Here is a 22,494-nt window from a genome sequence, read left to right as displayed (position 1 = left end):
GTACAGGTGGTGCCCTACAGCTCCCGTACATATGAATGTGCACGGTGGGTAAATGTGGCCGTATTCAGTGGGGGGTCCTACATCTTAACATAACACTTCAACACCTCAACACACAGCAGCACAAAGCACAGAGGTGTTGAATGACAGACCAGAGGAGGATGGAGGCCAGATCAAATGTAGCGTTTCAGTTTTGAAGTTTGAGGTTTGAGGCTGATTGTGGTGGCGGGTTCTGTAAATGGAGCGCAGTCTCCCCACTTCCCCAGGTGGATTACAGGAGCTAAATAAAGCCGCTGTAACTCCAGGGTAGCAGAGCTTTTGTCCTGTTCGTCAGCACTTTGCATTAGTCACGGCATTATCCTTCCACTGTAAAAGGTGCTTTTTGTAGGCCCATTAAAGGTGCTGGAGGTAATTTGGTGGGTCTTTTTCAGCCCAGGTCTGTCATTATTTGAAGTGTGAGTGTGTGTGTCAAGTAATCACGGTCATGACTTGCGACTGGAAGCCTACCGGTTTGAGGTCCCAGTCTTCCTGGGAAAATCTAAGAATGGCTAAGATGACACACTGTGGTTTCCATAAATATTCACCATCTGGGATGTTTTCCAGGATGCCTTTTACTCTAATTAAGATAAAACTAGTAATACCAGAGTAAATGTGTGTCACTGTGTCTGGATAAAACGACTGCAGTGAGTGCAAAATGCTTTGACTCCTTGAAATTGTGCCCTCAATCTGGCCAGCTTGAAGGCACAAGATTCTAGAGTCCAGTGTTTCTTTCTAAACTAGTATGTTGGGGATTTGGATTGCCATTGTGTAAGAAATTAAAATCGTACCAACCAAACTTTTAAAGGGTATTTTTTTTATAGACAAAATAATGACTGATTAAATGATTGTGTAATCAATAAAGTATTTATTTTAAGTAATGATAAGAGTCACTCTTTGCAGTCTTGCAAAAGCTCAATTCATGTGCATGATTATTTAAAATATTACATATCTGAATTTCCCAAATATAAGAAAGATATATATAAATCGTTATTGACATTATTGGACCTCGAAAGACAAAATGAATGTATGAAAATAGCCAAAGTGAGACTTCTTTAAACCACTGGGGATTCTGAATGTGGAAACACTCACTTCCTGAAAGTAAACATGTGGGTGTTGGTAGACAGCCGGCAAAGGCGTGTGAGAACTGCAGCTGGTATTAGTACATCTTCAGAGCTGCCACAGTGTAGTGATCCATAATAACTCATTATCAATAAGAATGAGTTTGTACTTGACTTTGTGGATCACAAAGACCAGAATTTGCCGCCTGTAAGTGTTTTTCTCCATTTGATTGCTACAGAATAACAGTGAGTCATCCTCAGCCCCAAAGGTCATTGCAAGCTCATACTGAGCGTGTCTCAACACACTGTCTGGTTGGTCTTTCTTAAGCAAAAAAAAAAAAAAAAAAAAAAATGGCCACAGAAAATAGTTTACCTTCCTTTCTTTTCATTTTCTTCAAACTGAAGAAGTGTGGTTTTGTGCATAACCAGAGATTAAGCCACAACAGCTAAACAGACAATGAAAATGACATCAACAGGAAGTCTAAGTTAGAAGGCACCACTGTGTGGGAAACACAATTTGACCACTGACCAGTGAGTCCTGACCCAGGACACGGGTTGGGCTGTCTCTTATTTATGTTCCGTTAACTTGGTCTGGACTGAGTGCCATTGTTTTGTCTGGGTGTCTGTGAAGTACAGAGAAAACTTACATGTATTGTTGTTCTTTTGGAACATAATGCTCATTAAATGGTAGAACATGAAGCTCTTTTGACTGGGTCCTTGACTTTGTTCAGATCAGGTCCCTTTCTCTGAAGAAGACACAGTCTGTTCACCCTGCTGCCATCTGGCAAAAGTTACAGAAGTTTCTGCTGCCATACCACCAGACTAGGGAGTTGCTTCATTCCCCAGGCCTGAACTCATCCTCAACACTATGTTGTCTAAAATAGATGGACTAGGACTCGAGGACCAAATTGACCTCGCACTTTACACTTCATGATCATGATACCAGTACCAGTACCCTTAAAATGATAAACATACCAACAGAGGACTTCATTGGAAACCTTCCTTTTTCTACCTTATCACCTTATACCCATCAAGATTATGGATACAATCAGTAGAATAGAAATGTAGCAGACAAACCTGCCTATTAGAGCCTCTCCATGGCTTTTAACACATGAAATTATGTGCACATAGGATTAGTTATTTAGCCTATTAACCATTTATCTTCCCTGAGGTGATCAAAAGTTGCAGTGTGACCTTTTGAGAAGATGACACTGTGAACATGGTGCAGCTGTCCACTCTGTTTTAATTCACACACCACAGACTGTATGGCTAGTGGCGTTTGGCTGCAAGCAAAACAGTCATTATTTTTTCCAGATCTGGAGTTGGTTACTTCACTGAGAAGTCAAAGGGGTGCAGTCTGTCGCTTGCAGCTCTTCATCTAACAGCTCCTTCTTGTATCATTACTCCCACAGACTGAATAAAAACTACTCCCGGACATATTTCAAAATGATCAGCTTTCAACAAATGCTGTAAAAAAATAGTGGTGAGTGGTAAGCTCACTAATCACATTGCACTTGGCTCAGCTCGTGTTTTGCCATTGTGATGCATTTAATGTGAGCAAGAGGAACTGTGCAGTGTCATTAGTTGTAAATTAACACTGCCCTCCACAGATATTGAGCATCTTGTAAAGAGGCCGGAGTACCAGGTAACACCGGGGGTTGTCTTGGGCAAATATGTTGCTGCCACTCAGGAGCACCTAGCGCAATAAACTCAGCACGACCACCATGTTAAAATGACTCATTACAGTGGTGTTTATACGTCACAATGGTATATGAGGTCAAAATTTTTAGCTTTGCTGTGTTGTGTTCCTGCGTTGCCACCAGTGGATTTTTGTCTGCCAGTCAGCCAAAGTCAAGGTTTGTTTCGGCCTAATATTTGCTCTCTATGTTGTTTAACCTTCTGCAGAAGTCAGCGCAGATCAGAGAGGTCAGGCAGATCAAGCTGAGGAGCAGACGTCTGTGTCACATTCCTCATGTGTCCTTCATCACAGAGGCGATGTGTGTCTGTCTGCAGCAGAGAAAGGACTGAGAGTACAGCTCTGTTTGTGCCTCGGGGGAACTCTGCAATCACTTTGACTTTGAGTACGTTGAAGTTTTGAGTGTTGAAGCTAAAATAGAGCTAATCAGAGTCATATTTCCAACCAATCAAGCCTTGATCACCGTGGACACCATGGATGAATAATGGTAAAGTAGCCCAAACAAAACAAAAACAGAGATATACTTGAGAATTTTAACAACTATTTATTGTCTTGAAGTATGTAACAAAATAATTGCTATGAATAAAAACAGCATTTTTTTGCTTTGTACAACTAAGAAAATGTTTACAGACAAGCAAAACTAATTGTACAAAAATAATGGTAACAATGATACACAGTAACAAAGAAGGTAAAAATGATAAAGAACAGAACATCCTCACGTCAGTGTGCAAACCGTTTATACAAATGGACATGCGCCCTTTGGTAAGGCAACAGATCCCGATAAATTATTTAAATAGCATTTATCTACACACACGCACACACACAACTCAGCCTCTCACAAACAGCTAAGACAAAACAGAACAATAATTTATCTGCTAAAAACAGCATTGGACTTACATAATAAGGCAAAATTATTTATAAAAAAGGAATCTCCCATTTTACGGTCATTTTCACCGGGGAAGATCACGGGATTGGGAGCTCGATGTGTTTTTAGATATGAAAAAGTCATACTATTTACAGCTCATGCTACAGTAGCACTAAGATGTCCATCATTTCAAAGGAATATGAAAAAAGTACTCAGGTTGTGTTTTTGTTCGATCAAATTATACAACAGCAATGAGGTAATATTTGTACATCAAAGATTTCCTTTGTTACTCATCTCTCTCTGAAGAAAAGGCACACAAGTTACATACACTTCATGCTAAACAGCCCCCCCGAAGCACACCTTATTCACTTCGTACGACTGGAGATGATAGACACCAACAAGAATGAGCAATCCTGTGTCTCACACCTGGCTGTACCTGATTTTGGGTCAGTTTTGATTGGGATATTGGATGGATTTTTACTTTAAAAAAAGTAAACTAGCATTTAAATTTCCTTTGCTGCCTACATTGTAGGCAAAAGTCCATAAATTACATGTATTTACACAATTTAAAATTGAAATCCTCAAAAGCTGAGGGAGATAAATCTCTTCATTGACTAAGGTTGTGCTGAAAGATGGGGGGCATTTTGGAAGCAATACTGGCTTTGAGATCACTGGCTCTAGCAACAATCTGTAAAATATAATCATGTTTTTTGTTACTGGTTTAACACGGGAAGTTCGTCTTCCATCTCGCCCTGAGAGTTGTTTAATTAACCAGACATCAACAAAGCCCATGATGCTATAAGCTCAAAAGACAGCTAACCTAAATTTATTTTGTTTTTCTCCTTTCCACAGAGATTCTTAGGTCGATACGTAAAAAGCACTTACTTATTTCATTCATGGGCAGTCTTTCACATACATGCATGAATACACCACAACATCATGTTCCCGTTATTTCTCACTCGTGCCACTCCCAACCGTCTTCTTAAATCGCAAGTCCTTAACAACAAAGATTCCTTAAAAAAAAAAATGTTATTGCTGTCTTCATCCTCCGAGTCCTCAAAAGTTGTATCAATCAGAATCTACATCCTGGCAGATCTAGTAAAGCAATGGGAATATTTCTTCAGTTTTTTTCTTTGGGATGTCCATCCAGAAGGTACGGTCAAAAAGGCACACAGGCTGAAGAAGCCAGACAGAAAGAGAGAGAGAGAGAGATGTAAAGGCTTGGAAGTGCATAGTTGTCTATGGGGAGCTGCTCCCGCACAGAGATGAATGAGGTCTTTCAGAGAGTGAGAAAGCAGGCAGAGCTGGGATAGAAAGGTGTTTGTGTCCTACTGGCAGATCTAGAGGGTTTGTTATCTTTTTTCTTTTTCCAGCTCACCCTGCTCTCGTGGATGCTAGCGGTGGAGGAAGAGGGGCTCTCTGATCCTCAACTGGCAATCAACAGGTTGGTACTCTGCCCAAACCAGCTTCAAGCTACCCTGAGGCCGACCACATGCCCTTCGGCCTGTCCGAGTGTGCGTGCCGCAGAAGAAAGAGTTGCAGAGATAAATCGGTCCCTGGACTTTGCATCAGAATACATAAGTTCATACTTTATACAAAAAAAGGTGCATTCCTCAGAGCTTCCTGCGCCGTGCATTTAGACATCTGTTAAAAGACAAAAACATGAGAAAGTGAGGTTGACATGATCTCCTCAGGGACGTGGATTGTAAGAGCTGAACATCAAATACTTTCTGGGATGTTGAAGTCCTTACCTCTGCATTCATACTTGAGGTCTGAGAAGTATACCATCTCTTGTGAGAAGACAAAAAGACCTAGCCTGCCGCCCGCATATGTCTTGTCATAGATGCTACCAGAATCTGCCATGATCTTCTTGCCCTCGTACATCACAACTCTGTGGAAATAAAGACAAAATTAAAGTTGGTAAGGTCAAAAGTTTGGGACTTTGATGTCCAAAAACCTTGTGAAGTGTACACCTCTATCATCTTCCTACCTGATAAGTCCTGTTCTTGGTCTGTGGATCAGATGCCATCTGTAGGCAGTGAAGTCCTTCCATCCAACATTCTTTGGGTCATGCCAGAGAGTGCGGACCTAGACCAATGAGACAAGCCATCAGCTTATCTTATAAACAATCATCCTTTGGGTGATAAAATGTCCTTTCCCCCTGAAAGAAGTCCGCTGTCTTTCTTACCTGTCCTGCAGTATTCCCTGTGTGCCACAGGGCATTCCTGAGGTGTTCTCCTGGGCCAGTGGTGGAGTTGACCACTTTAATGGACAAGCCAGAGTAGCCCTGGGCTTTGGTGGGTTTATTTGACCAGTACGTCTGCGTGATCTGCTTCCACATGACGACATAGAACCTGGAACTGGATTGGTAACCAAACACGAATCCGGCGTAGTCGTCATCCCTCTCTGTGTTGATGAAGAAAGTCCCACTGAAGTCCACGGAATTGAACTCATGGTAACCTGAAAGAAAAATGCAAGTTAGTGGTCATTCAACTGAATAACTATTAATGGAATTGGGTGCATTTTAGAAGCAATCACAACACTTATTTTTCACTTACCAACAGCAATACCAGGATCACAGTTGACTGTCTGAACCAGTTCTTTGCCCTGATGGCGGACCACCCAGTTGGGATCAATCTGCGAGGTGCCTTTGGGGTCCAGAGGAACCATTTGGAACTTGCGGAAGTCTGTCTCACTAATGTCAAAGTTCTCTGGACACACGTCGTAGATGTCAGGTACGTTGTCTTGGTCAAAGTCATCTTTGCAAGCATCTCCACGACCGTCACCTGAAAAATATACATATTCATCAATGATAATATCGATGGAAGATCTCAGACATGCAGTTAACCATTGAGGACACTTCCTTAAATTTGAAACATGGCACATTTTTCTCACCATCAGAGTCCAGTTGGTCAGGGTTGAAGGCCAGTCTGCAGTTGTCCTTGTCATCAGGGATGCCATCATTGTCGTCATCATGGTCACATGCATCTCCCTTGCCATCCTTGTCATGGTCAGCCTGGTTGGCATTGGGGATGTATGGGCAGTTGTCCAGGTTGTTCTGGTGTCCGTCTTCATCAATATCCTGGTTGCTGTCACACTTGTCTCCCACACGGTCATCATCTGAATCCACCTGCAACAGAGTAATCATTTAATGTATGGCTTAAGGGGGCAATGTAGTATTAGCACGCTAAAATAGGCGATTGCATTCCATCATGTCTAGTTCCCTTTCACTGCATGTACCCTGCTACCGTTGGTCTTTCATTTTTCCTCTCCTGTTTTCATCAAAGACTTTCCTTAGGCTGAAATCACTCTGCCTCCTTAAACCTGCCAAGCTCAATTTGTCCAAGATCTGTCAGCAGGTTGCTGCTATTGAAAATCAAACATCACTCCACAAGACTGTCGCTCCTCCTACTCCAATTTGCTCCTTGAGTGCCTCCAGCATCTGCACTGAACGGCGAAGTCATGCTAGCCCTACTCGGCAGGACTAGACACACCCTGCGGCACTGAAAAGAATAGGAACAAGGGGGATGAATGGGAGGAGACGTAGGGCGGGTGCAGGAATGGGATGTGTAGAATCAAAAATTCTTCTTTCAAAGATCTCAATGACACTGCAACTTTTGAGGAGGGTGTTTTTGTAGTCTTTAGAACAGCAGGTAACATTGCAGCTTTCCGTGTCTGGACTTGTCTTGTTTGGCCTTTAATTGCAGAGTACAATTCAACCTTTACAGACCAAATCAGTGTAGATTTAGACTCCCCCCTCCTTCCCCCATCCTTTTCCTCTGTCCCGTTGTTCAACACATTCCTATTTCTCAGTGTAGCATGGCACAGGTGGACTGAGCCGGCCCACGCTGCCCAAGGCCAGTCCATTCCTCAGTAATATCCCCAGCCTGGGGCCTCTTCTCTCACATTAGCTAGCTAACGTCAATGGGCCATTGAAAAGACCCCTCGCCCCCCACCACGCCTTATTGAACTGATGTGCCCTTGAGCTGCAGACAGGATTTACTCCACTTTTACATGGCGTGATAAAGCTCGGACAGCCATACAGGGCTAATCACAGAGGCTCTGTCTCAATTGAGGGACAGATAAATGCTGAGCTATAGAGAGAGGCAGAGAGATGAATGTGGATTATTGTTGGTGGGTGAGGTGGAAAGAAATGGGGATGGGCGGTGTGTCCACACACCTGATCAGGATTATGTTCCAGAGGGCAGTTGTCACACATGTCTCCCACTCCGTCCAGATCTGAGTCTCTCTGGTCAACATTGTACACATAGGGGCAGTTGTCCTTCTCATTCAATATACCTGTCGAATCAAGCACAAAACATCAGTACAAATCATATTGCTCAAAAACAAGACCTCACTTCAGCACAGCAATAAATATGTCGGTCTTGCGTTTCCAGTCCTCACCATCTCCATCGATGTCCACAGCGCAGGCATCTCCCTCTCCGTTGTTGTCTGTGTCTGTTTGGTCTGGGTTACTGTTGTAGGGGCAGTTGTCACAACGATCACCCACATCATCACGGTCATAGTCGTACTGCCTGGGGTTGTACACGAATGGACAGTTGTCCTGTGTGAATAAGAGAAACAAAGGAGAAGGGAAAGAGATGAGAACAGAATTTCAAGTGCAGTGCATGAGCCTGACTGGATTTATTTACAAGGAGGCAGTGATGTCGGATGAAAAGGTGCTTTTATTTTTAGGTCCTGTTCCAAATCTAACGTTCGGATTCGCGAACACACAGAGCTGCTCCTTCAGGGGTGTACCTCACCGTTGGAATTTGAGGTTTTGGCGCAGGCTGAGGGAAAACATTTGCTTTCCTGCAGAGCCACCGCTCCCCTCCCCTTCTCTCCCCTCCACCCTCTCCACCTGCCTTCTTATTACACAGCATGAATGATGAATGCATAGACACAATCACAGTTAGAGAACGCACACACACACACACACACACACACACACTTCCTTGTCTTCTGTTATGGCCACATTTGGAGAATTTCACTCACTCTATCATCAGGAATGCCATCGTTGTCATCATCATTGTCGCAAGCATCTCCAATCCCGTCCTTATCGTAATCTTCCTGTCCAGAGTTGGGGAGGTTGGGGCAGTTGTCCTGGGGAACAGTCAACACAGTTAGACATTCAGAGATTATAGCAAATAGTCGAGAATATAATTAGATCCTTGCTGCTTCAGAGCTCCATACCTTTTTGCAGTGGTAGGTAGCATTCTCCACACAAACCAAGTCAGCGTTGGGCCATCCATCCAGATCTGTGTCCTCTCCGCAGATATGGCCGTTGCCAGCGTAGCCTGGTTTGCACTCGCAGCGGTACATGGGATCGGCAAAGTGCCCCAGGTAGTTACAGCGGGCGTTCTTGTTGCAGTCATGGCTTCCATCGAGGCAGGGATTACGGGGAGTACACACCTGGAGAGTGAATAGATCACATTCATGACATTCATCTCAATAAATAAGCACGGTCCTGCTGTTGAGACACAAGCACTCATGTGCCTTAAACCATCGTACACATTCAGTGTTAGGGTTAGGGTTTATTTATGATAAATTCCCTCATCTCGTATCTATTAATCGCTTAACACAGAGACATTAATGTACTTGCCTGTTTCTTCGCAGCCGCCTGCTCCACACCTTTGCCAAATGGCTGTGGTCCCGAATAGCGAGGAGGGCAGGGCAGACAGTTGTAGCCAGGATCTGTGTTCTCACAGCGGTGCACACCATTGAACTCAAAGCAAGCATCCGGGACCTCCTTGCACTGTTATTTTAGGATGAAAGGAACAACCATTGTGATTATTAAGATGACTTGGTAGATGTCTCAACAGACATCAAACAATATTAAACGGTCTACGAAATTCTTACCTCATCAATATCTTTACATTTGATGCCATTGCCGGTGTAGCCAGCTGGGCACTTTCCACACTTCCAGGAACCATCAGGGAAGCTGGTGCACTTCGCTCCAGCAAAGCAGGGGTTAGACAAGCACCCATCTGAGAACAACAATGCTGGCTCATTATCAAGCCATCAACTAAAGGATAAAAGGTATCATGCAGATGTAACTTTTTTAGTAGAAATGATCTCACTGCAAAGGGAAATCTAAGGATAAATACTTAAACAAATGATGCCATAAAACAACAGTAATAAAGTAAACCGAAGCACATTAAATATGTTTAAAATAATACAGATGCATGGAACTCAATTATAGAGGCTCTGTAAGTGATTAAAATGCCTCACCAATTGGGCAGGCTTTCTTGTTGCAAAACTGGGTCTCTTTGGCATCCCCAATGCACTCTTTGCCACCATATTTTGGTGCAGGGTCATTGCACAAGCGTTTTCGAATCTGGGAACCACTTCCACAGGTAAGAGTGCATGTGTCCCATGGTGACCAGGGTCCCCAGTTGCCATTGACTAAAGGAGACAAGAAGAAATCATGATTCATTTTTGTCCTTTTTGTACAAAACACAACCAGAAATTGAATATCGATTCAATGGAATAATGGTGGGACTCACTCGGGCATGGAGACTTCTGACACTTCTCGGTTTGCCGTCCCTCGCCCTCACAGTCCTTTCCTCCGAGCTGAGGGGTGGGGGAGTTGCAGAGGCGGATACGGGTGATGACACCAGCACCGCAGGTGACAGAGCAGGAAGACCAGGGTGACCAGTGGCTCCAGTTGCCGTCCTGCTTGACTAAATGTCACAAAGAAAGGTCAGAGGTCAGTTATCAGGAAGCAAAGCATTGGACCTTTATGTCCCATAGACGATGACATGTAGACTACATGTAAATAAAGCTGGCTTTTGAGTTTGTGCTTGTGTGTGAGAGCGTGTTGTGTGAACTCACAACGCTTGTCACACTCCTGGAGGTAGCAGTCGCGGGTCTGCACAGAGGTGCCCTCACAGTTGTTATTGATACGGTCGCAAGAGCGCCCGCGCTGCTGGATGCCCCGCCCACATGACACAGAACAATGGGTCCATTCAGACCATGGCGACCAGCCGTCCTCTGCATAGTCGCTCGCTGAGCAGGAGGGAGAGGGAGAGAATATGAGGGAGAAGGGAAGAGGGACACAATAAAAGAGCTATTCCAGCGAGGCAGCACCCCCTCAGAAACACCCCAAAGCCTAAATGAGGAGGGAAAGCTCTTAAAGCGGAGGGCTAATAGTGTGGATTTAGCTGCGACTTAGACAGAGAAAAGGCCGTCTGTTGAGCGGGAGGGCAGAGACTAACACACTGGGAGAAGCTGGAGGAATAGAAAGAGCCACTGTCCTCAGGATACATAGGGATGCCCCACTGGCTTATGTTTTCCCAAAGAGGAAACTGATTTTGCAAACATGGTCTTGGGTGTGTAATGACTTCAACAAGTGGCTGAGGCCTGGATGAATGTGACTCCCCCTCTGTTTATTTAGGTTACAGCGAAGAATTGCAGCCAAGCCTGCATAGGTATGAAGAGCGTGTCACTTCTCCTCACGCAGAAGATGGCTTCACTAAACAGCCGGCCGATTTTCCATCCCGCTTAAGCCAATTTGGCAAATTACAGCCATTTCAGCTTGAAGATTCAAAGATGTTTGGGAGCACAAAGCACCTGTGTTCCAAACACATAAGCACCCTTTCATTTCCTCGGAAGTTACTGGAGTTAAATCATCTCTAAAATCAACGTGCTTTCTCTTGAATAGAAACCTTCACATGTGGGGGGAAATATTTGTGGCTTTTTCTTATTTGGCGAATAACGTAAAAACAGTTCTTTCAGTAAATGGGTCGGTGTTTAAAGGCTGTGTCTGTTAGTTGAAATGTATACATTGTACCTTACAGGGGCCATTTGTGCCGTAGCTTATGATGCAAGTTTACGTAGCTGTAAATACAGTGTACTTTCTTTGGATATGCAATGCGAACAATGGAAATAAATGCTTACGCGTTCCACAGCGCGGGCAGCACTCCCCATCAGGAACAGTAGCGTTAGCGCAGGGGATCAGGGGGCAGGAGATCTTGCGGCACACGGTAGCAGAGTTCTGCGAAAGGACAAAGATCAAATGTATGGTTACACATGCGCTCGAATAAATGCATATCACCCAAATGCTGCTGCAATTTTCTTCCAATTTGTGTCTAGGTGCTGGACTAAGATACGGTTTCAATAACAAAGAGTTGATTATTGCGTAAACTTTACTAAGTGCGTGTCGCGGGGTAATTTTCTATCCAAGTCTTACTCCATGTTCGTGCAACCAGCCCATTCAGTCATCTGCTCTACATCTTTTGTTGCATTTGCCCAGATTTACCATGCCAGAAAAAACTAAAAAGCAGAATTCTGGCTGTGAACGGAGACCCCTGCCGACAACCACCTGCCCACTGGGTCAGGGGGAGGATGGGAATGAAGCCAAAGTCCAAATAATGGAAGTCGGTTTCACTGTGGAGCCAGACTGGGCACTGAACCTCAAACAAGGAAAGCCAGCCTGCCAGCACAACCTGTGTGGGTGACTCAGGGGTAACAACTGCCCCGAACTATTCTGCTAATGTTCTCCCTCTTGGATCTGATCCAGGACCAAGAGGGTATAGGAGAGGTAGGAGGGAAAAACAGGAAATAAAGTCTACCTACGAGATGCAGGAATCTGCTTGGCCAATTTTGCACCCAGAAACATCCTTCTTTCCACCTCACAAAGCCAAGGCCATGTTCTTAATTACTGCGTCACTTAAAGTGCTGGTCAAGTCGCTCCAGGCCACACTCAAATTGAACTCTGACAACAGACCTCTCATTACAGCAGTAAAGCCTGCTGGCCTGCTGCCAGCCCTTTAAATTACTAATTACTGACCAGATCAGTTGAGTGCTGCTAAGTGTGTGCGTTCCTTCATACGAGTGCGAGCACATCCAAACGTCCGATCAAAGAGTGCGTCCCCTCACACTATGTATATGCACTTGAGCTCTCACCTGACAAGTGCACTCGGTGCAGTCGTCAACGGTCCACTCGTCTTTGTTCTTGTGCACGATGCCGTTGTGGATGCAGACGCCACTGTGAATGCCAAAACGGGTCTTAATCAGCTTGTTCTCATCCGTCTGAGAGGGGGTAGAAGAAACAGACAAAACAGAGATGCTGTTTAAAGGTTATTTGGATCCCATTTAGTTTTTACCTTGGCAAAAACATATTTTTTGTGGTCTGTATTATAATTTACTGTATAGCGCATGAGTTTAAAAGCTCCAACAAGTCAATTATTCTGTTAGTTGCCAGCTATTAAATGAATCGCCAACTATTCTGACAATCGATTAAATGTTTTGTCTCAATTTTTTAAACATGCAATAAGTAAGAATTGGCCACCTGCCGAATTCATACTCAATACAAGTAGAAGGCAGCGTATCAAAGTAGTGTGTACCTGCTGCTAACTCTAGCTGCCCTTAGCTAGTTATCTCAGTAAGTCGCTTAGCTCTAGGGAATTGTTTGGTCTTTACAATGCTGCTAGCTTGGACTAGCTGGTTAGCATGCTAAACATTCCTTGCACCTATAATCGTTGCAGCCCTAATGAGTTCAGTCTTTATGTGCTTATATTTAGAAAATCATTAAAGAGACAATATGTAAGAACTGGCAACCTGTCAAATCCTTCCCCCAGCAAATGGGGGCAGCATATCATCAGAGACGCTGCTAACTGCTGCTTAACCGTGCAGCTAGCGGACGTATTAGCTGACTTTGCCTGGCTCGGAGCACTGGGAGAGTGTTGGTGTTGTTTACTTGCACTCATTTTTAGAATGCTTGAAAAATTCTTAAATAGCACCTTTAAAAGAGAAGGATATACTGTACCTGAGGTCAGTTATTTGCTTATCCAAACATGCAAAATATCATGCACAGAGAAGAAGTGAAACTTACTACATTTTTGAGAACCGTTTTGGACTGATGCTGCTGAGATATCAAGCTTTTGATTTGCTAAAATAAAGGCGCTATGAAAGTTTCATTTTGTGGATATATTTATACCGATTTCAGTAGTGATGCAGGCACGTGCTCGAAGTGTTCTTAACCACGTGTGCTTTTACAGTGCAAAACTTGTTAGATTTACCACATCTCCTTAGCTGGACCCACAGTACACATCTAATGTTATTTTGCCGGACAGCTGCACACAGGTGGCGACCAGACAACCCAAACACAAACAAAGGCAGACAGGCAGCAGACGCTCTCTTGCACTCTGCCACCAGACGGTCTGGTGGGTTTTTCCTCCTTACCAGCTGGCGGAGTTCGTTGGACAGCTCCTTGACCACGACACCGAGGCCCTTCAGCTCCTTAAACATGCTGACCAGGTCCTCACAGGAGAAGCCACAGACCATCTGCAGATCTTCAGCAGGGCAAAAAACACATGGAGAGAGGCCATTAATTAAGTCCAGTGGCCAGTCTAATCATCAGAGGAAGTCCACAACCTGTCTGAGACACACACACACACACACACACACACACACACACACACACACACACACACACACACACACACACACACACAGCAGTGTTTACCTTTAGTCTTGTGTCCTGTGTACTCTGTTCTGATGGCCGAGGAGCCGTTGAGGTTCTCCAGGATCATGGTGTCAGTCGTCATGGCTGAAAGAAACGCAAACCAAATCACATATCTGCACATCATCGTTATGGTTGGTTTATTAAAGAGGTGGAATATTGTTCTTTAAATATTGCACATCCACACTGCTATAAATCTTTAGGAGAAGTAATACGGCGCAGCCCACAGAGCATACTTTGAGACCACAGTGCCCTGAGATATTTGTAAACTGGCATTCCTGTGTGACGAGTGGTGAGCAGCTTCACAGCCAGGCTTTCATGTTGAAATCAGCGAGCATTTCGAGTGCATACGCATTTCTTTGATAAGGATTTGGTGGGACTTGGCAGCGCATGAAGCAGATGAGTGATGAGTAAACACGCGAGATGTCTGATTACTCACAGCTCTGGCAGCCTTTGTTGCGCAGGATGGCATCGAGTGTTGTTCCAAACACAAACCGCACGTTTTGGAGGACTCCCTGCAGGTATCAGAGTTCGGTTTAGGATACAATTGTGCGTAAAGTGGATAAGACATTACACCAAAAGCACTGGAATAATCATTTACCCCTGCGACTTGTGCGTTTTTACGCATTTGGGTACAATTACGCATTAGGGTTTGTTAACAAAACTCTCCTCTGACAACATTAAAAACAGAAAGCATTAATCTCGAGTGTGTGATGGCCATGCTCTCACCATGAACCTGTCCTTCACGGCTCCCTTGCCAATCCTGAGCCGCGCGCTGGCCGGCGTCTCCAGCGTCAGGATGCTCTGGATGGGCGCGTCCAGCTCGGCGGTGTTCACCTCGTCGCATCCCGCGTACAGCTGCGCCCGGTCCTCCTGCACGAACAGCGTGATATTCTTCCAGTGGCCCGTCGCCAGATCCACATCTTCGATGGAGACCACCTGCTGCTTGTTCTCGGTGGAGAAAACTATGTCCAAGGTGTTCGCCTTGCCGTTGGAGACGACCTCGAACACGGGTCCGGAGCCGTCCTGCTTCTCCACGGTCAGGAGGCTTCCCCGGGTGCGTTTGAACTGCTTGAAGTTGAGCAGGAGGAGGAATCCCCTCTCGGCGTGGATGGAATCGATCAGGTCCCTGAAGGCGCTCTCGGGGACCGGGGGGATCAGGTCCGGGTTGAGGATCTTGTATGCGGGGCTGTACGGGTCATCTCCTTTCACCAGAGTGACCCCGTGGTTCTTCCTGGGGACTTGGACGAGCTCGAACAAGTCATACACGCTGTTGTCGTCTCGACTCTCTGCGGGTGAATAACAAGAGGCAGTCAGGCTTTGTGTGGCAGCGCACTGGATGTTACATCCTCACAATAAACCATCATTTGTTTCTTATATGAAAAGAAAAAAAAAACAAAAAACAAAAAAACGTTCTGCAAGGTTGGACCAGAAAAAAACTCACCTGCGACTCTCGCACCCTCACAGGTCCAAAGCATCAATAGCAAAAATATCCCTGTCAGCTTCATGGCGAAACACCAACCTGCTGCCTGTGACACATAAGGACAAGAGAAACCATCAGTCTAACCATGTATGACACTAAAAGCTTAACAATCAGCGTGCAACAGGTTGAAAACATGAAGAAAAATATTAAGGGCTGCCGGTGCAGCTGCAGAAACAGACGCACTCCCCGGAATATCTGTCACTCACCTGCTTTGCGAGAACAGCTGATCAAAATAAAACAATAAAATCCAGCAAAAAAAATATCCAGAGACGCAGCAATAATCCTCAGGAAAGAATTAATTTAAAAATGAAAAAGTTCCAACGCGAAAAAAGACGGGAAATAACAATATATTTTAAAAAGAAATCTTGCAATGTGTTTTTCTGTCCTTGATAGGGGGAAAAAAATACAAACTTGTCCCTGCTGGTATCGGCCGCTAAAAAACTCCCTTTTAAGCCGAGGGGGGACAAAGTGCTATTTAAATAGTTTGATGCCATTCCTAAGAAGTGGCCTCGTCCAATCACGGCGAGGGGAGAAAAAGGGACGAGCTTATCCTCTTAGAGCAGGGAGAGGGGGACAGGGAGAGAGGGGGGGAGAGAGGTAGAGAGAGAGGGAGAGGGAGAGAGGGAGAGGGAGAGAGGGAGGGAGAGAGGGAGAGGGAGAGAGGGAGAGGGAGAGAGGGAGAAGTCTCCGCCGGGCTGGGACGAGGGACCAACCCCTGAGTGAGTTGCGCTCAGACTTTTAATGGACCAGTGTTTCCTCTCGCTGCGTCTCATCCATCAGCCCTCACACACACACACACACACACACACACACACACACACACACACACACACACACACACACACACACACACACACACACACACACACACACGTTTCCCATATTCCCTCCGATATTCCAGTCGTGCACACAGCCTGGGTCCCACAAAAAGTGCACCTCTGCAACTTATTTTAGGTCCAACTTTATTCTCAACACTCAAATAAACTCACATTTTTGATGCAGCTCCTTGCATATGGTGCAACTTTGTGTCTAGAATGCTCCTCGAGGAAACACAAAATCAGATATCCACATACAGTTTACAGTTGTGTTATGTATTCTTAAATATACTGCAGGACTTGTTCTTCTCCTTTTCGTTGAAACTCGTTAAATAACAGCATTTTCCTCCTATGTCTAATAGGTCTTATATCAGGTCTGAGCAGCAGTGAGTGACTGTATCATCCTCAGCTTGTTGCAGTTCCTCCACCGGCCGCTAGGAGCCGACGTGAGTTCACTGGAGAGCAGCCTGAGGCAGTGGAAGGGAAACGCTGCAGCACACCTGAGCTCACATTCAGAGTGTCCGTGTTTTTGTTGGGTTTTTTTGTGTGCAAGAATCCACTTAGTCTTTTAAAAACAGTGTGGCAGTGGCACCTTCCAGAGCAATAGCATTATTCTTGATTATGTGATGGTTGTGTCGTTGAGCAAGGCGTGTTGTTGTCTGCCACAGGAGAAGGAATAGGCAGGGGGAAGAAGAAAATTATTCATAAACAGGAACGGGGAATAGAAACATGTGGATCTGAGGAGCGCGGCACTGCAATGCACAAACATCATAAATATCCCAATTAACAAAACTCACAAATTCGGTCATACAGAGGATACAGCACATGCCTGCACAGAGACTACAGATAGAAATGAACGCACAGCTGGCTCAGGTACAGCTGTCCTTGTCGAACAAGCAAACAAGCAAACAAATGTCACATCATGCATCGGGTAGAATTACAACTTTAGCATCAGTCAAACTCACGCAGCGCAACAGCAATTCAGTCATTCAGTCACTCCCTAAGCTGTTTACACTGAATGAGAAAAAAAAAAAGAAGTCTGTTTATAGTTTATGGGGAGGATTTCCTTCTTGCTTGCCAAAAGGTGACACGGATGCATTCGCTGTCGCACAGATCTAATCCCAGTTTATTTCTATTTAAAGCAGTGGAGCAGCGGGGAAAACAGCAGCCTGTCCAATGTAAACCGGCGTCCGAGTCATTTGATTCACTTTATTGTCTGTTTTCAGTTTCTAACCCTTGAAAATATAAATGCAACACTTTTTTTTTTGTTTTTGGCAAGTTGAAGTCAAAGATGTAAGACTTTCTATGTGCACACAAAAGCATTATTCCTGCCAGATTAGTGGCACTTCTCCATCCATCCACCTGACAGGTGTGGTGTCAAGGTGCTGATCAAACAGCATGATTGGTGCACTGCTGGGCTTTGGACTGGTCATTCAAAAATGTGCATGTTTTCATGGCACCGCACAGTTCCACTGTTTACTTGACTGTGCAGTACATGACTTGGGTAAAAGTTTCTTACCATCAACCCAGTGTTTACTTTGGTCAGGCGTGTTTCAGTGTCACTGGCAACTCGAGAGGGCATTCACGTGATTATCCGATAATTCCGTTAGCTCATGAATTGCGCCGCTGTTTGAGACCACTTCAAGTGTTCACTTCCTTTTTCAAAATGGGATACTTTTGCTCTTTTCCTTAAACATGTGGCCTCTGTGCCTAAACCTAACCAGACCTTTCAGTACAACATTGCCACAACATGAATAGAAAATTCTAAAAATATACAGTTCCACAAGAGTCATATTAGGACACAGTAAAGACAGAGCAAGACGTGCGGTAAAGTTGCAGCAAATGTTCCCCTCTGTGTGAAATCCGGCTGTGTTTTGACTACCTGGTGATGGAAGACAGATCCGCCTCTGACAGATAAGTAATCGTACCTGTTGCCGTTCGCCGGCGCAGAGAAACTCGAGCTCTCCTGGCTCTACGCATCAGCGTCATTTATCTACTTGATGCGTGAACACACGTGCTTTTTTAAATGTAATGCGGCAGGTTTCAGTAGCTATGAGTTTAGCAGACGTGTGTACTCCGAGGCAGCTGGAAGCCGATTGAGACGTCTGGGGATGGGGGCTCTGCCTTGAGGGGTCCTGAGGTCAGAGCTGAGCTGACTCCTCTGGTGCCTGCGCGTCTCTCCGCCTCAGATCAGGACCCTTGATGGGGACGTCGGCTTGTTTCAGCCTGTGGTGGACACACCGTAGGTGCCTCAGGCGGCAGCACAGTTGATTTGTCTATGGCGTAATATGCAAAGAGTTTGGGAAGGACGTTAACGTGAGCGAGCGCATGTGTTCGAGTGACTTTTGGAGCTTGTTTGAGACTCATGTCAGCGTTTGGTTGTTGTGCTGCTGCTTTTTGGCAGGAGAAAACATAAATAAAGCGGACTGAGGAATAATTTGTCTGGACGCAACACGCTGCCACACACAGCCGCTGTGTTTTTGTGTCGATGTGAGTGTGAACGCCGAGCATCGTCATCTCTTTCCTCTGCATCGCCTGTTTTTACTACATGGCTTAAAGGAGGAGAGAAGAAGAAATGAGAGGAGGGACGATGAAACGAGAGGGGACATGAGGAGGAGAGGAAGGAAAAGAAGAGAGGCAAGACATGGAAAGAAGATTAGTAATGAGAAGAGGAGAGGAGGAACAAGGAAGGAAGAGGCAAGGGAAAGGAAGGGAAGGGAGAGGACAAATGAGGAGGAACAAGAAGAAGAAGAAGGAGTGAGAAACAAAGAGAGCGACAGAGACACAAAAAAAGGTGAGGACAGGGTAAATGAGGAGAGGAGGAAAAAGAAAAGAGGTGGAGTAACAAGAAGAGGATAGGAGAAGCAAGGAGGGCAATGAGAGATGGGGAAATGAGAGGGAAATGAGTCGAAGAGGAAGAAAAAGAAGGAGGAAGAGGACAAACAAGGACAGAAGAGGGGGAAATGCCAAGAGAAGAGGAGGGATGAGGACAGAAACATGGGAAGGGGAGGAGAGGATGAATGAGAGGAAAGAAGGGACAAGGAAAGGAGACGTGGAACAGGGAGAGGATGTCAAAAACAAGAAATGAAGAAGGAAGAGGAGAGGACAGGAAAAGCTATGGAGTACAAGGGGAGTCAAGGAAATGTGACATTAGATGAAGAGGAAGAAAAAGAGTTGAGGAGAAACAAGGGAAGAAAAGGGGCAGTGATAGTAATAGGAGAGAAAAGAAGGAAAGGAGATGGGGAACGAGGAAGAAAGAAAGGAGGGATGCATAGGAGATAAGTGACAGGAGAGGAGGAACAAGAGTGAGGAGGCGAGGAAGGGAAACAAGGGGATGGAGGGAGAATCAGTGAAAGAAAGGAAAAACAAGGCAAGAAGATGTCAAACAAGGAGACGACAGAAGAGGAGAAACAAGGGAATGGAAAAGAGAGGAGGGGAAAGGAAACGACACACATGGAGAGGAGTGATGACAAAAAGGAAGGGATGGAGAAACATGATAAGGAAGATGTATGAGGAGCAAGTGTAGGAGCAATGAGGAGAGGAAGAAGAAAGAAGAAGGAGGACAGAAGGGGAAAAAGAAAGGAGTCACGAGGAGAAGAATGTCTAAACAAGACGAGAAGTACAGCACACGTGTCTTTTCACATCCCAGTCGCTGAATAATGAGGATCAAATGCACCGCGTTTCCTCTGAATATCCAGTCACTGAGTAGGATTTTATGACACATGACAAAAATTTCCACAACCCCCGTCCATCCATCCATCCATCCATCCATCCGCCTGTCTATCCGTTCTCTTGTTGCTCAGCTTCACGACAGGTCCTGACCGACACCTTCTCTCTCCTGCCCTCTGCTGAATCATCCGAGACTTCCTCTCACTGTGGCATCAGGACGCTGATGAGTCAGGAGCTCAGGGATGAGAGGCGATGAGAGGTGATGGTTTTACTGTCAGAGTTGACAGACAGATGCCCCACTGCAACAGACTTCCAGTCAGCTGGGGTTGATGTGCACTTGAAATCGCACCCTACTTGCTTGGAAAAGCACAAATGAATGATTCACTGTGTTGAGGTTAGCTCGGTAATTTTGTTCTGATGACAGATATACGACTGATGATCACTGGTTCATTAGATGTGTAGTAAGTAGTGTAGTGAGATCTATCTATCTATCTATCGATCTATCTATCTATCGATCTATCTATCTATCGATCTATCTATCTATATTAGTAGAGGGGCACTTTCCCTGTTTCATACAATGTATTGATACATTGTGGTATATGTATGTATGCTGCCAGTTAAATCACTGTATCTTGGTGTTGGACTGGTTCAAAACAAACATTTTACAGACGAAACAATCGGTGGTTTGGAAAAAATAAGCTGCAGATAAATTGATCATTTCTTTGGCAGCCGTTCAGTGGAGTGACTCCACACATGCAGCCGAACACAGGTGCTGAAGTGTGTGTTTGTTGTTCAGCTGGGTGAGACTCTGCCCGAGGTCACACACTCCCATGGGAGATTACTGCTGTTATTGCTCCATGCACAGCACCCAGACAGACACACAGACACACAGACAGACAGACAGACAGACACACACACACACACACACACACAACACCAACCCCCTCGCTTCTTTACGGTAATTAAACAACACAAAGCACTCAAACAAACAGCCTGTCAATCTTCAGCATCGGTAGATTTTCATGCAAAAAACTCGCAAAGGCTCTACTCGTTTATATCACTTTCTGGCTTAAAATACTGAGAACGTTTTGGTTTATAATTCCGAACAATGAAGTGACCGTTTGCACTTTCGGTCCGTGCGGGACAGATGCAATTAGATCTGGTGCATTCTTTTGAGCTCACAATCCATTTTCCGGAGCTGCAGATGCACAGATGACCACCTGAGCGTCTCCTTCGCTGGGCCCCCCCTCCCCTCCCAGCTCCGACTAATTCCTAATAAACTACTCATTGGAGTGTTCACCCATGACATTGCTGTGCCGGAGCCAGGACCATTAGCCGGTTCCTGCGCACGGGAAAGCACATCGGTTGCCACAGGCTCAGCAGCTCTGTGATTTCTAAATATCTAATAGTGTCTAGGAATGTACATTTGATCCAGTTCCATCTCCAGCCTATTAGGACGTCACGGTGTGCCAGCTTCTTTTCATGGGCTTCCATGGACAATGTAATTTGCATTCCAGAGCTCAGTGGGTTGGGGAAAAAAAGACGTTTGGGTGTTCTGAATCATCTGATATAATTGCTGCTGAGAGCGTAACTGCCGATTCTGTTTAATTCTAATGCAGTCGCCAGTGAAATGTTTTCCCCAAATTTGCTGAATTAATACACAGGCCTGTCTTGACCATTAGCGACGTTGCAGCTGTTCACCAGCTGTTTACAGCTAAAAAAAAAAAAAAAAAAAGATTGTCATAACAGTGCATGGCTTCATCAGGCTGCCTGTCAGGTTGTTTCACATTTCACTGAGTTCATTACTAGGTACACATGCTCTTTTAATCAAGGACAGCGATGCTATGAATCCATAACCCTTCTTGATTTCAATCATAACTGAATTTTTTCCCGTAATAATTCTACCCCTATGGAGGAAATGCTGTTGTACAGGAGCAGACATCAGTTTACAAAATGACTTTGACTTTCACAGACGTTTTCTTTAGGTACACACCACAGACTGTTGGCGAGGTAGGTAAGATCAAATCTGAGAGACTGCAGTCTTTGTGAAGCTGTGCTCAGACACTGTTGTGCATTGAGCTAAGTGCTATAATCAGCATCCAGGCAGGCTCACCATAACAAAGCTAACATGTTGGCACTGGCAGGCATATGGGGGCTTTTCCATGGGCACTTTTGGCCACGTAGTCACATCATGGCGGGCTGATTTGCCTTTGCATCGCCAGTTTTAATGCACCAAGTTGTGCCAAAGGATCTCCAAAGTGTGCCCGCCCTGCCTCCCAGTGGCTCACGGAAAAGTCTCATGACCGTCCGCTACGTCCCTTGTTTCCTCCCCATACAAGCATGTGTTGCTCCCCACATAACACACATACATCTTGCAGATGCTGGCCTGATAAATTTAAGTTGGAAA

General features: G+C 45.1%; 1 protein-coding gene across 1 annotated transcript; it reads right to left on the bottom strand.

The window, feature by feature from the left end:
* Positions 1-3,311: 3,311 nt before the first annotated feature.
* thbs1b (thrombospondin 1b) lies at positions 3,312-16,054 on the bottom strand. Its single transcript, XM_037087156.1, has 23 exons — positions 15,810-16,054; positions 15,565-15,649; positions 14,850-15,409; positions 14,560-14,635; positions 14,124-14,207; positions 13,841-13,950; positions 12,563-12,688; positions 11,555-11,651; positions 10,490-10,663; positions 10,162-10,338; positions 9,887-10,060; positions 9,515-9,642; positions 9,258-9,410; positions 8,849-9,067; positions 8,651-8,758; positions 8,060-8,219; positions 7,836-7,954; positions 6,551-6,785; positions 6,214-6,441; positions 5,844-6,115; positions 5,646-5,743; positions 5,407-5,546; positions 3,312-5,299 (listed from the first exon to the last, which is right to left on the bottom strand). The coding sequence occupies exons 2-23, from the start codon at positions 15,626-15,628 to the stop codon at positions 5,292-5,294; spliced, it is 3,510 nt and encodes a 1,169-aa protein (XP_036943051.1). The 5' UTR covers positions 15,629-15,649; positions 15,810-16,054; the 3' UTR covers positions 3,312-5,291.
* Positions 16,055-22,494: the final 6,440 nt, after the last annotated feature.

The sequence above is a fragment of the Acanthopagrus latus genome, chromosome 22 (assembly GCF_904848185.1).
Source record: "Acanthopagrus latus isolate v.2019 chromosome 22, fAcaLat1.1, whole genome shotgun sequence".
Classification (NCBI taxonomy): Eukaryota; Metazoa; Chordata; class Actinopteri; order Spariformes; family Sparidae; genus Acanthopagrus; species Acanthopagrus latus.
This window is presented reverse-complemented; position numbering and strand designations above follow the sequence as displayed.

Excerpts from the sequence above, each read along its gene's own strand:
- thbs1b (XM_037087156.1), bottom strand. The coding sequence starts at position 15,628 with ATGAAGCTGACAGGGATATTTTTGCTATTGATGCTTTGGACCTGTGAG. Across the intron at positions 10,061-10,161 it reads TCAGAAGTCTCCATGCCCGA|TCAATGGCAACTGGGGACCC; the intron begins GTGAGTCCCACC and ends TGTCTCCTTTAG. Across the intron at positions 9,068-9,257 it reads AGGCGGCTGCGAAGAAACAG|GTGTGTACTCCCCGTAATCC; the intron begins GCAAGTACATTA and ends TTCACTCTCCAG.